This window comes from Rana temporaria, chromosome 1, assembly GCF_905171775.1.
Source record: "Rana temporaria chromosome 1, aRanTem1.1, whole genome shotgun sequence".
NCBI classification, from domain to species: domain Eukaryota; kingdom Metazoa; phylum Chordata; class Amphibia; order Anura; family Ranidae; genus Rana; species Rana temporaria.
In genome coordinates this window covers 124,625,844-124,639,120 of record NC_053489.1, presented here as the reverse complement: position 1 = coordinate 124,639,120, position 13,277 = coordinate 124,625,844, and the positions used below count along the sequence as shown (strand labels likewise).

General features: G+C 41.1%; 1 protein-coding gene across 6 annotated transcripts in view; it reads left to right on the top strand.

The window, feature by feature from the left end:
* The window catches only part of TTC37 (tetratricopeptide repeat domain 37), a 215,156-nt gene that overhangs the window by 62,288 nt on the left and 139,591 nt on the right, over positions 1 to 13,277 (top strand). For all 6 annotated transcript variants that reach the window (XM_040342350.1, XM_040342341.1, XM_040342325.1 and 3 more), the window contains one exon: positions 3,595 to 3,698. In XM_040342350.1, coding sequence (XP_040198284.1) covers positions 3,595 to 3,698 — 104 coding nt within the window. The remainder of the gene's footprint in view (positions 1 to 3,594; positions 3,699 to 13,277) is intronic.

The following is a 13,277-nucleotide window of genomic DNA, read 5'->3' as shown; positions in this document are numbered from 1 at the left end:
ACCAGCTTGGAGACGACTGTAGAATTCTGTCCGCGCGAAAACGCCCCCATCAGACATCCGATCGTTCTTCCCCACGTCCACATATAGAAATTCATACTGTGCCGACACCACCGCCATCAACACAATACTATGATAACCTTTGTAGTTAAAATAGTAGGACCCCGAGTGGGGTGGCGGCACTATGCGGACGTGTTTCCCATCTATTGCTCCACCGCAGTTCGGAAAATCACAACGCTGGGCAAATTGGGAAACCACAGTCTGCCATTCCTGTGGCGTGGAGGGAAGCTGTGGGGACAAACAAATAAAGATATTTAGTACTTTGGCACATAAACATTGCAAACATAATCCTACAAGCATCCTTGTGCAACTTCACAGTATTCAAAGTGCATTTAAAAATTGTGCAGGGAGAATTTCGGGGCACAAATATATAGGCCCACTTAATTAAGAGACTCCACAGCCCTCTGATGGGGACAAAAACAGTTTTAAGGGGGGGGGGGGGGGTTTGAACTGTAAAAAAAAAAAAAAAGTCAAGATAAAAATAGGCAAGGTGGGGTTGTCCCTAGGATAGCATGCTGGACAGGTTAATATTGGGTAAGGTACAAATATGCAGGTAGGCCAAGAAAAAGAACATGGAAAGCTTATATCAACATGCATAGGGACAAAAGGGAACGTTAAACACACAGCATATCTGGGAAATAAAAGAAAAAGTTATTTGCCCACATTATAAAAGACAGATTGTGAGGTTAAAATGAGGAAACTTACCTTAATATACTCCTTCTGCATAACTCTGATGATGGCAGAACACGTGTCCGGTATGATGACCCCAAGCGCCTGCGGAGAGATGCCTGTCGAGAACTTGAGGTCCTGCAGGCTCCTCCCAGTCGCCAGGTACCGCAACGTGGCAATAAGCCTCTGCTCGGCCGTGATGGCTTGGCGCATCACAGTGTCCTGCCTCGTGATATAGGGGGACAGAAGATCCAGCAGACGGTTGAATACGGGGTCCGTCATGCGGAGAAAATTCCTATAGTCATTAGGATTATTCTCCTGGATTTCCCTAAGCAGAGGCATATGAGAGAACTGGTCACGCTGGCGCAACCAATTCTTGGCCCAGGAACGCCTCCTCCCCCTGTTCCTGGCCAAACTACTGGAATGATGAGCATGTCCAGAAGCAATCCCATAACCAGCACCAATTCGCGAAAATTTACGCTGCTGCTCCATCATGGCTTCAAACCGGCCGGCTGGTCAGTCAAGAACACACTCCAACAGAAAGCACTCCCAAATCCAGCACTACCTGCAAAGAACGCGTGACAAACAGATACGAGCGGACAGGACGCAACTGCAAAGCAGAACGACCTGAAAGCCTGTACCCGATTGCCAACTACGATCCCGCAAGCACACGCACTGAACCCGAGAATACAACCTGGTAAAGCGCGGAGACCGAAAAGCGCGAATCGGCTCTAACCAAACCTTCACTAACACGAGCAAACCCGTAACTAGCAAAAGCGGAACAGAGGGCGGCGCCATTGACTTTGGGCTTTCCCTTTATAGTGACGTCGTACGTGGTTTACGTGTACGCGTTCTGGTCCGACGGGAATTTGGTCCGCTGGTGTGTACAAGCCAGCGGACCAAAAGATAAATCTGCCTTGTACGCCGGAAACTGCCCGTCGGACAGTTTCAAGCGGACATGTTCGGTCGTCTGTACGAGGCCTAAGGTTATTAATCTGGAGCGTGGCTTCTTTATTCTTTTTGGCATCTGTTATGTGAGTCTAAAGTGAGCTGAGAGCGGACTCCTGGGACTTAGTGAATAGGGGGGACATGTATCTGAATCTACTTAAAAGTAAACAATACAAAAATGGCTCAATATATGAGCAACTGAAGATATACTATATTTGCCTTTAAATATAAAAGCATGTTATCTGACCTCTCAAACTAGATAACCAGAATTTTTTTGGGTTGTATACTTTTAATGTGAGTCAGGGGATCCATACTGTGCTTGTGCTTACTCCCTTATTGACAGTGATGACATGACCGTTAACATAACGTTTTAGAGATTTTGTATGTGTGTAAATGTTGCATGTGGTGCCACAGAAGAAAGTGCATTTGTAAAAGAGAAAACTTTTAAAAGTCATGCATATTCTTGGTTCTTGGTACTATATTCCCTCAAACTATTTTTTCAGGCTGATTTATGGCATTGAAATATTTTTCCAGTATACACTTTCAGCACAGCTTGTGAAGAACTTCAATTCAAGATTAAATTCTTCAAATGCTTTTTCACGATGGGAAGCCAATTACTGTATTGCATGTGTCCCATTTTATTTCTTTGATCTATGAAAACAGAACTATTAACCCTCTTGTGACCAGCGGTCATTAAAGCTTCGCTGCTTTGGCCAAATTTACCAGAATCTGCATTTTTTGGTTACCTTGGTAATAACTGTATGACTAATTGGCGCAGCTAAATAATTTTATATATTCTCTGAATGTGGAACTATAATCGCCTCCCCTACAGTAGTGTGACATCTGCATAACCACCAAATTCTTTGCCAAGTCATATTGTGGTTACGGGATCTTTAGCACAGATGCTCATTCTCCCTAGCAGTGCTAAAATGTACACTGAACTACATATGTGTAGCTCCGTTTCAATTTATATAAAGGATTGTGGACAGGCAGGTAAGGATACTTTAATTGCAGAAGGGACCTAGTGGGGTTGATTTTCTAAAACTGGAGAGTGCAAAATCTGGTGCAGCTGTTCATGGTAGCCAATTTACTTCTAAATTCAGCCTGTTCAATTGAGCTTTAGCAAAAAAAAAAATGGAAGCTGATTGGTTTCTATGCAGAGCTGCACCAGATTTTGCACTCTCCGTTTTAGTAAATCAATCCCAGTTTGTCTCTTGTGCAGTTTACAGCCTGCCTGTTTGCACATTTCAGTTTTTCAATTAAAGTTACACTTTAGTTTAGGGTCATATAAGGCTTTTATTGCATACACTGTTTAATAAGAACCCTGCTCTGTTTTTATTAATAGCTGACACATGTGCAAAAGTGTAAACCTTTTTTTTTTTCCAATATATTTTTCTTTAATTGTATCTTACAATTACAATATAAAACAGATGGACACTTTTGCCACCTTCAAGGCTGCATTGGCATCTGCAGGTTTATTTGCCAGTGAAACCAACTGTGATCGCTGCATAATAGCTGACAGACTATATCACATTATAAATATTATATAGGATTTATATAGCGCCAATACCTTACAGAATAGAAATTATTAGTTCCCATCTGTCGCTGGCAGTACCGGGACAGGGTTGTCCAGCGCCCAGGGCAAGGATCCAGAATTGCTCCCCCACTGTTAATACATGCCATAGAATGGGTCTACCACCCTACATCCATTTTTGCCCCTTTGCTTCACTGTGCCCAGGGACAGAAACAGTCAGTGACTGGAGATTCTTAAAAGGGAGGCTGGAGAGTCTTAAAATGAAGGATGTTTAATAACAGATTACCAGCACAGTACATTGTGCTGGGGAATTTTATGGTACAGATTGTAGGTTGACCGTTAAAATTACACTGTGTGCATTTTTTGACCCTATTTATTTTTTACAGCTGTCAGAAGAGCTCATACAGTCACTCCCTGAGATGGCAGAGGGACATTTTCTGAAAGGTCTTATCCATTACACGCAGAAGAGTTATAAAGAGGCTGAAAAAAGGTTGGTTAATTCATGCCATTGATGTGCAGGAAGAATCCCCTCCCCCCAGTCGTCTCTCTCTACATGACAGGTGTCAAACACTAGGCCCACGGGCCAATTCCGGCTTCGGCCCTCCTCTGGTCCTACTCCAGACCCTAACTTTCTGCTTTCAAGCAATGCATCCAGCTTCTTCCCAGCAGCAGCATAAGGAAATGGGATGCACTGTGATGTAAGGGAGAGTGGGGGACTCAACTTCAGATGGTGGGGTGGCTCTTGAAATCTAATGTAAGGGGAGGGGATGCGCTGGACATCTAATCTTACAGATACAACCGGCCCTTTTGAGGGCAATCATAATGCTGATGCGGCATGATGAAATTGAGTTTGACGCCATTGATTTGACTGGCTTGGGAAAGGGTACTAAATGCTGTTAAACATGTTTTTCAAGGGTTTAACATATGCAGGTCATACAACAGCTGGAAAGCCAACTGGATGTGTGATGAAACCTCTTTAAAATTACAAAACAAGCCTGGCAGAATGAGTCTTTCTACTAGAGACAATTACTAAAGTATGTTGGTTAAAAAGTTATATATGAAAATAAGAGCTCTTATTTAAACTACGGTAAGCTCCCTCAGTGGAGTTCTTGTGGGGAAGATGTAAACCAGGCATGTCCAAAGTCCGGCCCGGGGGCCAATTGTGGCCCCCGTTAAAGTTTAATGTGGCCCCCCTGGTAATTTGGATATATACTGTATTTATCGGCGCTCCCTCAGAGGGGACAGGGAGAGGGGGAACGAGTGCTGTCAAATTACATACAGGAGAATCTCTTGTTTACTCAGCGACATCTGTAATAGAAAGTCCCGTCTCCTGGGCTGCCATTGGACGACTCCTCTGTCTATCATAGGAGGCGGAAGAAATTGGATTAAAGAGGCTGCTGTGTAAACAAGAGATTCTCCTGTATGTAATCTGTTGGTGCTCATCCCGCCCCCCCCCCCTTCCCTCCAAGGCTGCAGATGGACATCGATCAGGCTGCATTCATGGCAATGGAGAGGCTGCATTCATGGCAATGGAGAGGCTGCATTCATGGCAATGGAGAGGCTGCATTCATGGCAATGGCAAGGCTGCAGATGGGCACTGATTAGGCTGCATTGATGGGCAATGAAACTTCCCACCTAAAGTGAAGGTGCGTGTTATACGCGATAAATACGGTTTATCCAAATAACACGCCCACGCTCATCTCTTCACCACACACAGCCACAAAGGCAAGAGAATTTGTGTTGGGCAGTGTATTAGTACTCGAACGAACACACTTTTTAATAGTTCAAAGAATGTCAGGCAAAATGGTCGGCCCTTACGCATGTTCACTTCATCAAATCTGGCCCCCTTTGAAAAAGGTTTGGACACCCCTGCTGTAACGCATAGAGATCACCAGACCCTGGGTTTCATCCCTGGTGATGCTCTGCCAGGCCTCTACTGCAACTGTCTTCAGTTCCTGCTTGTTCTTGAGGCATTTTCCCTGAAATACATGCTCAATCGAATTCAGGTCAAGTGATTGACTTGGCCATTGCATATTATTCCACTTCTTTCCCTTAAACTCTTTGGTTGATTTCACGGTATGCTTCAGGTCATTGTGTATATAGGAATAAATACTGCGCTGGTCAATTCGAACATAAATGGTATGAGACCATCCACGAATGAGTGAAAAACATAAAAATAATAAAATTAAAATAACTGTGAAAAACAAAAAACAAGCTGCTGCAACTCATATGTTAGATGGACATAAATACAAATGGTTTAGAAAAAAGCTGCGCTGCAAAATGTGAGAAAATATCAACGTGACAGTCAAATATAAATGGGTGCTGCATGCACAAACCACTAGTGTAATCTGAAATAAACCAATGAATAGTGCAAAGTCCATATGAGTGGATGAATCGTAGAGAAAATCAAAAGAAGGCAGAAAATTCTCCAAATAGGTGAAAAGTATCCTGGCAGTATCCCGTGAATCTGTAAGACAGATGAAAGTGTCCTCCACCAGTATATCCTAGCTGCTTACCAGATAAATGAAATAATCAAGCATGTAGCCAAGTAAAACCACCGAGACAGTTTCCAGGATCTCCAGGGTACGTTTTTCAATTTCACAAATCAGACCACTCAATCTCCATAGCATAACCCAAAAGAGAGAAGGCTGACATAGTGTATTACCGTAAAAAGGGTTTTTAATAGTAAAAAGTGTTGCACTTACAATTATGCAGTTAAAATCGTGCGTGTAATATGTTTAGCCGGCCGGCTGTACTGTCCGCTCGTCCTTCCGGATAGACAGCGCAAATCGTGGTGACGTCAGCATGCCGCTCTTCCCAACGCCGTTTCGTCCAATGACTTCTTCCAGGGGTACGAGCGGCGTGCTGACTCGCCACTCTTTTAAAGCAACAACAGCGTCCAGGACCGCCCAGCTCTGAGCTTCGGAGATCGCGGGCGCAAGCCGCCATATTTGAATTGGGATCCTTGCCCTTATTACACGGCAATAGAAAAACTCGAAGGCAGACATTAAAGAACCATAAGGTATATTAGTACCACATAATTCTTATAATTTGAACAACTGAATGCTCAAAAAGCTAATTGAGAAGCTAATTAAAAACGGGGATAGGTTATGCAAAAGGTAGAACACTCTACATAATACCCAACCCTGAAAAATCAAGAGGAAATATGGAATTAAGAAGTAAAAAATTACATCAATTATTTTATAATAAAAAAGAAAAAACCACAGAAATGTAAAAAGGAAATACTAAAAAATATATATAAAAATAACCCTATATGTATTTTCAATCACAGGATATACAACATTATTGCTGAATAGATAGCAGTTAGAATACTGCCATCTTGTGGCCACAGCAATAAGTTAAACATTAAAACTTTTTACATAGTAATAAAGCCCTGGAAGATCAAAAGATTAGAACCTCTAATTAAGGAGGATCCAAAAAGTTGACACTCAAGGTATATAGTTCTCATCAAAGATTATATTAAATCTAACTGTCCCTGTACCAAGGTGCATTTAATAAAAAAATTTGATTATATAAATATCCGTATCTTTGATAAAATCTTGGAGAAAAAATCAAATTAAAAGGAGACCATGAAAAAAAATATAAGGTATAAAAAAGCCCAGATGTACCGAAACTCAGAGCTGGTTTACAAAGGATAATAATACAAATATCAGAATCAACCATTATCTATAAAGGCATTAACATCAGTCTCTATGTTTAATCCGAATGGGACATATGTACGAATTTTGTATATCCAGGCCATTTCGAGCCTGGATAGTTCTCTCACCAATGAATTACCTCTCCAATGGGGGTCGAACTTGTCGATCCCAATAAAAAGAGTGCCTTCAGGGTTGCAGTTATGGTATTGATCATAATGGCTGGACACTGAATGCTGTAGGAATCCAGACCTAATATTGGTGATATGTTCACCCAATCTAACATTCATCGGTCTTTTGGTCCTGCCAATGTATTGCAACCCACATGGGCATTCTAGAAGGTAAACAACACCCGTCGTGCTGCACGTAATGAAAGGTTCGATCTTGTGTTCTTTCAAAGTGCTGGTTGAGACAAAGGATAGGGTTTTCTTAGATTTAATCTTGTTCACCTTACAAACTGTACAGTTTCTACACTGATGGTAGCCCTTAATGTCCCATTGGAAAAAAGAAACCTTTTTGGTAGGGGGGTCCACAACATTGGGGGCTATCTTGTCCCGCAATGAGGGTACACCTCTATAAATCACATGAGGATTTGCTGGTAGAAAGGTATTGATGATCTTATCGTTGGATAACAGATGCCAATGTGCCAATATGGTCCTCCTTTGGAACAAAGATCCTATCATGATTCCCGACACCCTGTAGAGAGATCGAGGGAGGATCTCGACTATGATAGTGATTTTGATACTAGAAATCGTTTTTATCCATTAAGAGATCGTGAGGGCCCAAGTAACAGTATGCCAGTTGATTACGAACAGGCGAGACAGGTTCAAGAATTGTATCGCCTTGGGCCATCAAGGGATTTTCCCACAGGACAATGGTAAAAAAAATGCTGGGGAACATTGGGGTTTTCCCAAACCAAACAAAGGCACAAAAAGACCTGTGGAAGGAAAAGAGGGAGCAGAGGGGGGAGGAGAACACTCCCTAAAAAAAACGAGAACCTAAATAGTAATGGCATTTTTAATATTAGTTCTCATGTTTTGACTCAGCCAGAAATTTCTTTGTTAAACAAAGGATTAAAATTTGCTCCTCCAAGGAAACTCAATAAATTCCAAACCTATATGGATGTTCACCAATACATTCGCAAAGTAAATATCAAGCGGTACTTTGCTGATTTACCCTTAAGAGAAGCGGCTGCCAGTCAAGCTACAGTATTACATTCAGGACTTGCTAATGCTTCGACTTGGAACCCCCCTGGTACTTTGGCTCCTTCATTGCGAGTCTTTAGGGATGTAGTGCTCAGAGACTTGGAGAAAATTAAAGTCTTGGGTCACAAGATGGACCGTGACCTAGAAACAGGTCTGGATACCTTATGTACTAATAAAGAACTGGTTATACGTCCAGCGGACAAAGGAGGTGGAATAGTGGTCATGGATCGGACAGCCTACATTGATGGAATAAAAACTATAATCAATGATAGTGATACATATGTCCTTCTACTAGGCAATCCGATTATCCAATATAAAGACACACTGGACTTACTTGTCCAGAAAGGATCCAAACTGGGTATCCTTAGTGAAAAAGAGCAATTGTTTTTGATCCCTAAGGCTCCCAGGGTTCCGATTCTGTACAGCTTGCCTAAAATACATAAGAGTCTTACTTGTCCCCCTGGACGCCCAATTATCAGCGGCATAGATTCGATCACATCCAGGGTGGGCAAGTACATTGACTATTACCTCCAGCCTTTAGTTCAGAAAATGCCATCGCATCTTAAGGACTCCAAGCAGGGTCATTAATCTGCTTTCCCAAATAAAGGCTGAACATGATATATGGATGTTAACAGCTGACGTCCAATCTTTGTATACCATCATCCCTCATCACTTGGGTTTGGAAGCTGTAAAATACTTCTTGGATCTCTCTTCAGATTTATTACCCTTACAGAAAGATTATATTATGGAATTATTGGAGTATGCTGCGGACCACAACTATTTCTGGTTCGACCATAATTACTACAAACAGATTCGTGGAGTTGCCATGGGTGCTAAATATGCACCCAGCCTGGCAAATCTGTTCATGGCCAAGTGGGAGGAGGACGTCATCTACCTTGATCCCCATCCCCACATTAAATTGTGGGCAAGGTATATAGATGACGTCCTCCTCCTATGGACTGGCAACAAGATACAACTGGATTCCTTTGTGGCCTCGCTCAATAACAACGAGAGAGGTATACGTCTGACCTTTGAAGCTAGTCAGACATCTATTGATTATCTTGACCTCACCATCATGAGAGAGAATGACTCCTTTTTGACAAAAACTTTTTTCAAAAAAACAGATATGAATGCTTTTATTCCAATAGGAATTTGTCACCACGATAATTGGCTAAATTCTGTGCCTAAAAGCCAATTCATCAGGATGAGGCGTAACTGTTCCACCCTGAAGGATTATGTGATCCAAGTTGGTATACTTAAGGGTAGATTATTGGAGAAGGGTTATGACCCTTTAACCTTAGATAACACCTATAACGAAGTTGCTGCAATTGATAGGAACACACTGTTGACATCTGTTGCTAAGCCGAGTGGGGACAGACCTCTGGTACCATTTATCACTACCTATTCCAGTCAGCACTACGCCATTAAAAAATTGTTAAAAAAACATTGGCATCTGTTATCCAACGATAAGATCATCAATACCTTTCTACCAGCAAATCCTCATGTGATTTATAGAGGTGTACCCTCATTGCGGGACAAGATAGCCCCCAATGTTGTGGACCCCCCTACCAAAAAGGTTTCTTTTTTCCAACGGGACATTAAGGGCTACCATCAGTGTAGAAACTGTACAGTTTGTAAGGTGAACAAGATTAAATCTAAGAAAACCCTATCCTTTGTCTCAACCAGCACTTTGAAAGAACACAAGATCGAACCTTTCATTACGTGCAGCACGACGGGTGTTGTTTACCTTCTAGAATGCCCATGTGGGTTGCAATACATTGGCAGGACCAAAAGACCGATGAATGTTAGATTGGGTGAACATATCACCAATATTAGGTCTGGATTCCTACAGCATTCAGTGTCCAGCCATTATGATCAATACCATAACTGCAACCCTGAAGGCACTCTTTTTATTGGGATCGACAAGTTCGACCCCCATTGGAGAGGTAATTCATTGGTGAGAGAACTATCCAGGCTCGAAATGGCCTGGATATACAAAATTTGTACATATGTCCCATTCGGATTAAACCGAGACTGATGTTAATGCCTTTATAGATAATGGTTGATTCTGATATTTGTATTATTATCCATTGTAAACCAGCTCTGAGTTTCGGTACATCTGGGCTTTTTTTATACCTTATATTTTTTTTCATGGTCTCCTTTTAATTTGATTTTTTCTCCAAGATTTTATCAAAGATACGGATATTTATATAATCAAATGTTTTTATTAAATGCACCTTGGTACAGGGACAGTTAGATTTAATATAATCTTTGATGAGAACTATATACCTTGAGTGTCAACTTTTTGGATCCTCCTTAATTAGAGGTTCTAATCTTTTGATCTTCCAGGGCTTTATTACTATGTAAAAAGTTTTAATGTTTAACTTATTGCTGTGGCCACAAGATGGCAGTATTCTAACTGCTATCTATTCAGCAATAATGTTGTATATCCTGTGATTGAAAATACATATAGGGTTATTTTTATATATATTTTTTAGTATTTCCTTTTTACATTTCTGTGGTTTTTTCTTTTTTATTATAAAATAATTGATGTAATTTTTTACTTCTTAATTCCATATTTCCTCTTGATTTTTCAGGGTTGGGTATTATGTAGAGTGTTCTACCTTTTGCATAACCTATCCCCGTTTTTAATTAGCTTCTCAATTAGCTTTTTGAGCATTCAGTTGTTCAAATTATAAGAATTATGTGGTACTAATATACCTTATGGTTCTTTAATGTCTGCCTTTGAGTTTTTCTATTGCCGTGTAATAAGGACTAGGATCCCAATTCAATTACGGCGGCTTGCGCCCGCGATCTCCGAAGCTCAGAGCTGGGCGGTCCTGGACGCTGTTTTTGCTTTAAAAGGGTGTTGAGTCAGCACGCCGCTTGTACCCCTGGAAGAAGTCATTGGACGAAACGGCGTTGGGAAGAGCGGCGTGCTGACGTCACCACGTTTTGCGCTGTCTATCCGGAAGGACGAGCGGACAGTACAGCCGGCCGGCTAAACATATTACACGCACGATTTTAACTGCATAATTGTAAGTGCAACACTTTTTACTATTAAAAACCCTTTTTACGGTAATACACTATGTCAGCCTTCTCTCTTTTGGGTTATGCTATGGAGATTGAGTGGTCTGATTTGTGAAATTGAAAAACGTACCCTGGAGATCCTGGAAACTGTCTCGGTGGTTTTACTTGGCTACATGCTTGATTATTTCATTTATCTGGTAAGCAGCTAGGATATACTGGTGGAGGACACTTTCATCTGTCTTACAGATTCACAGGATACTGCCAGGATACTTTTCACCTATTTGGAGAATTTTCTGCCTTCTTTTGATTTTCTCTACGATTCATCCACTCATATGGACTTTGCACTATTCATTGGTTTATTTCAGATTACACTAGTGGTTTGTGCATGCAGCACCCATTTATATTTGACTGTCAGGTTGATATTTTCTCACATTTTGCAGCGCAGCTTTTTTCTAAACTGCTTCAGGTCATTGTCCATCTGAATGAATGAATGAACATCTGCACTATGAAGCGCCGTCCAATCAGTTCTGAAGCATTTGGCTGAATATGAGCCGATATCAATATTGCCCAAAACACTTCAGAATTCATCCTGCTGCTTTTGTCAGCAGTCACATCATCAATAAATACAAGAGAAACAGTTCCATTGGCAGCCATACATGCCCATGCCATGACACTACCACCACCATGCTTCACTGATAAGGTGGTATGCTTTGGCTCATGAGCAGTTCCTTTCCTTCTCCATACACTTCTCTTCCCATCACTCTGGTACAAGTTGATCTTGGTCTCATCTGTCCATAGGATGTTGTTCCAGAACTGTGAAGGCTTTTTTAGATGTTGTTTGGCAAACTCTAATCTGGCCTTCCTGTTTTTGAGGCTCGCCAATGGTTTACATCTTGTGGTGAACCCTCTGTATTCACTCTGGTGAAGTCTTCTCTTGATTGTTGACTTTGACACACATACACCTACCTCCTGGAGAGTGTTCTTGATCTGGCCAACTGTTGTGAAGGGTGTTTTCTTCACCAGGGAAAGAATTCTTCGGTCATCCACCACAGTTGTTTTCCGTGGTCTTCTGGGTCTTTTGGTGTTGCTGAGCTCACCGGTGGGTTCTTTCTTTTTAAGGATGTTTTCAAACAGTTGATTTGGCCACACCTAATGTTTTTGCTATCTCTCTGATGGGTTGGTTTTGTTTTTTGAGTGAGTGAGTAACTTGTATAGCGCAACAAATGCGAACTTAATCGCCTCAAGGCGCTTTGCATCCAGTGTCGTCCTGGTCCTTCCGAAGAGGTGGGTCTTTAGTTTTTTCCTAAAAGCCCCATGGTTTTCTTCCAAGCGGATGATCATGGGTAGAGCATTCCAGAGCTGTGGTCCTTGGTCCTTTTAACCTAATGATGGCTTTCTTCAGTGATAGTGACAGCTCTTTGGATCTCATATTGCTAGTTGACAGCAACAGATTCCAAATGCAAATAGCACACTTGAAATTAACTCTGGACCTTTTATCTGCTGCTTGTAAATGACATAATGAGGGAATAACACACACCTGGCCATGGAACAGCTTAGCAGCCAATTATCCCATTACTTTTGGTCCCTTAAAAAGTGGGAGGCACATATACAAACCGTTGTAATTCCTACACCGTTCACCTGATTTGGATGTAAATACTCTCAAATTAAACCTGAAAGTCTGCAGTTAAAGAACATCTTGTTTGTTTCATTTCAAATCCATTGTGGTGGTGTATAGAGCCAAAAAGATTAGAATTGTGGCATGTCCCAATATTTATGGACTTGACATATATATATATATATATATATATATATATATATATATATATATATATATATATATATATATATATATATATATATATATATACATATACACACACACACACACACCCACATTTTTAGCAGAAAATAAAATGGTGGATGTTGTATATTTTTATCTCACAAGGAATTTGCACAGTGGTTTATCAAATGCATTTTTTTGGGGAAAAAATACACTTTAACCACTTGGTGTCAGATTTGTCCGCCGCAATGTCACAGTCCTGCTGAAGATCGCTGATCGCGGCCATTACTAGTAAAAACAATAAATAAAATTCCATAAAAGTATCCCATAATTTGTAGACCCTATAATTTTTGCACAACAAATATCAATGTATGTGTGTGTGCATATAGATTTTTTTG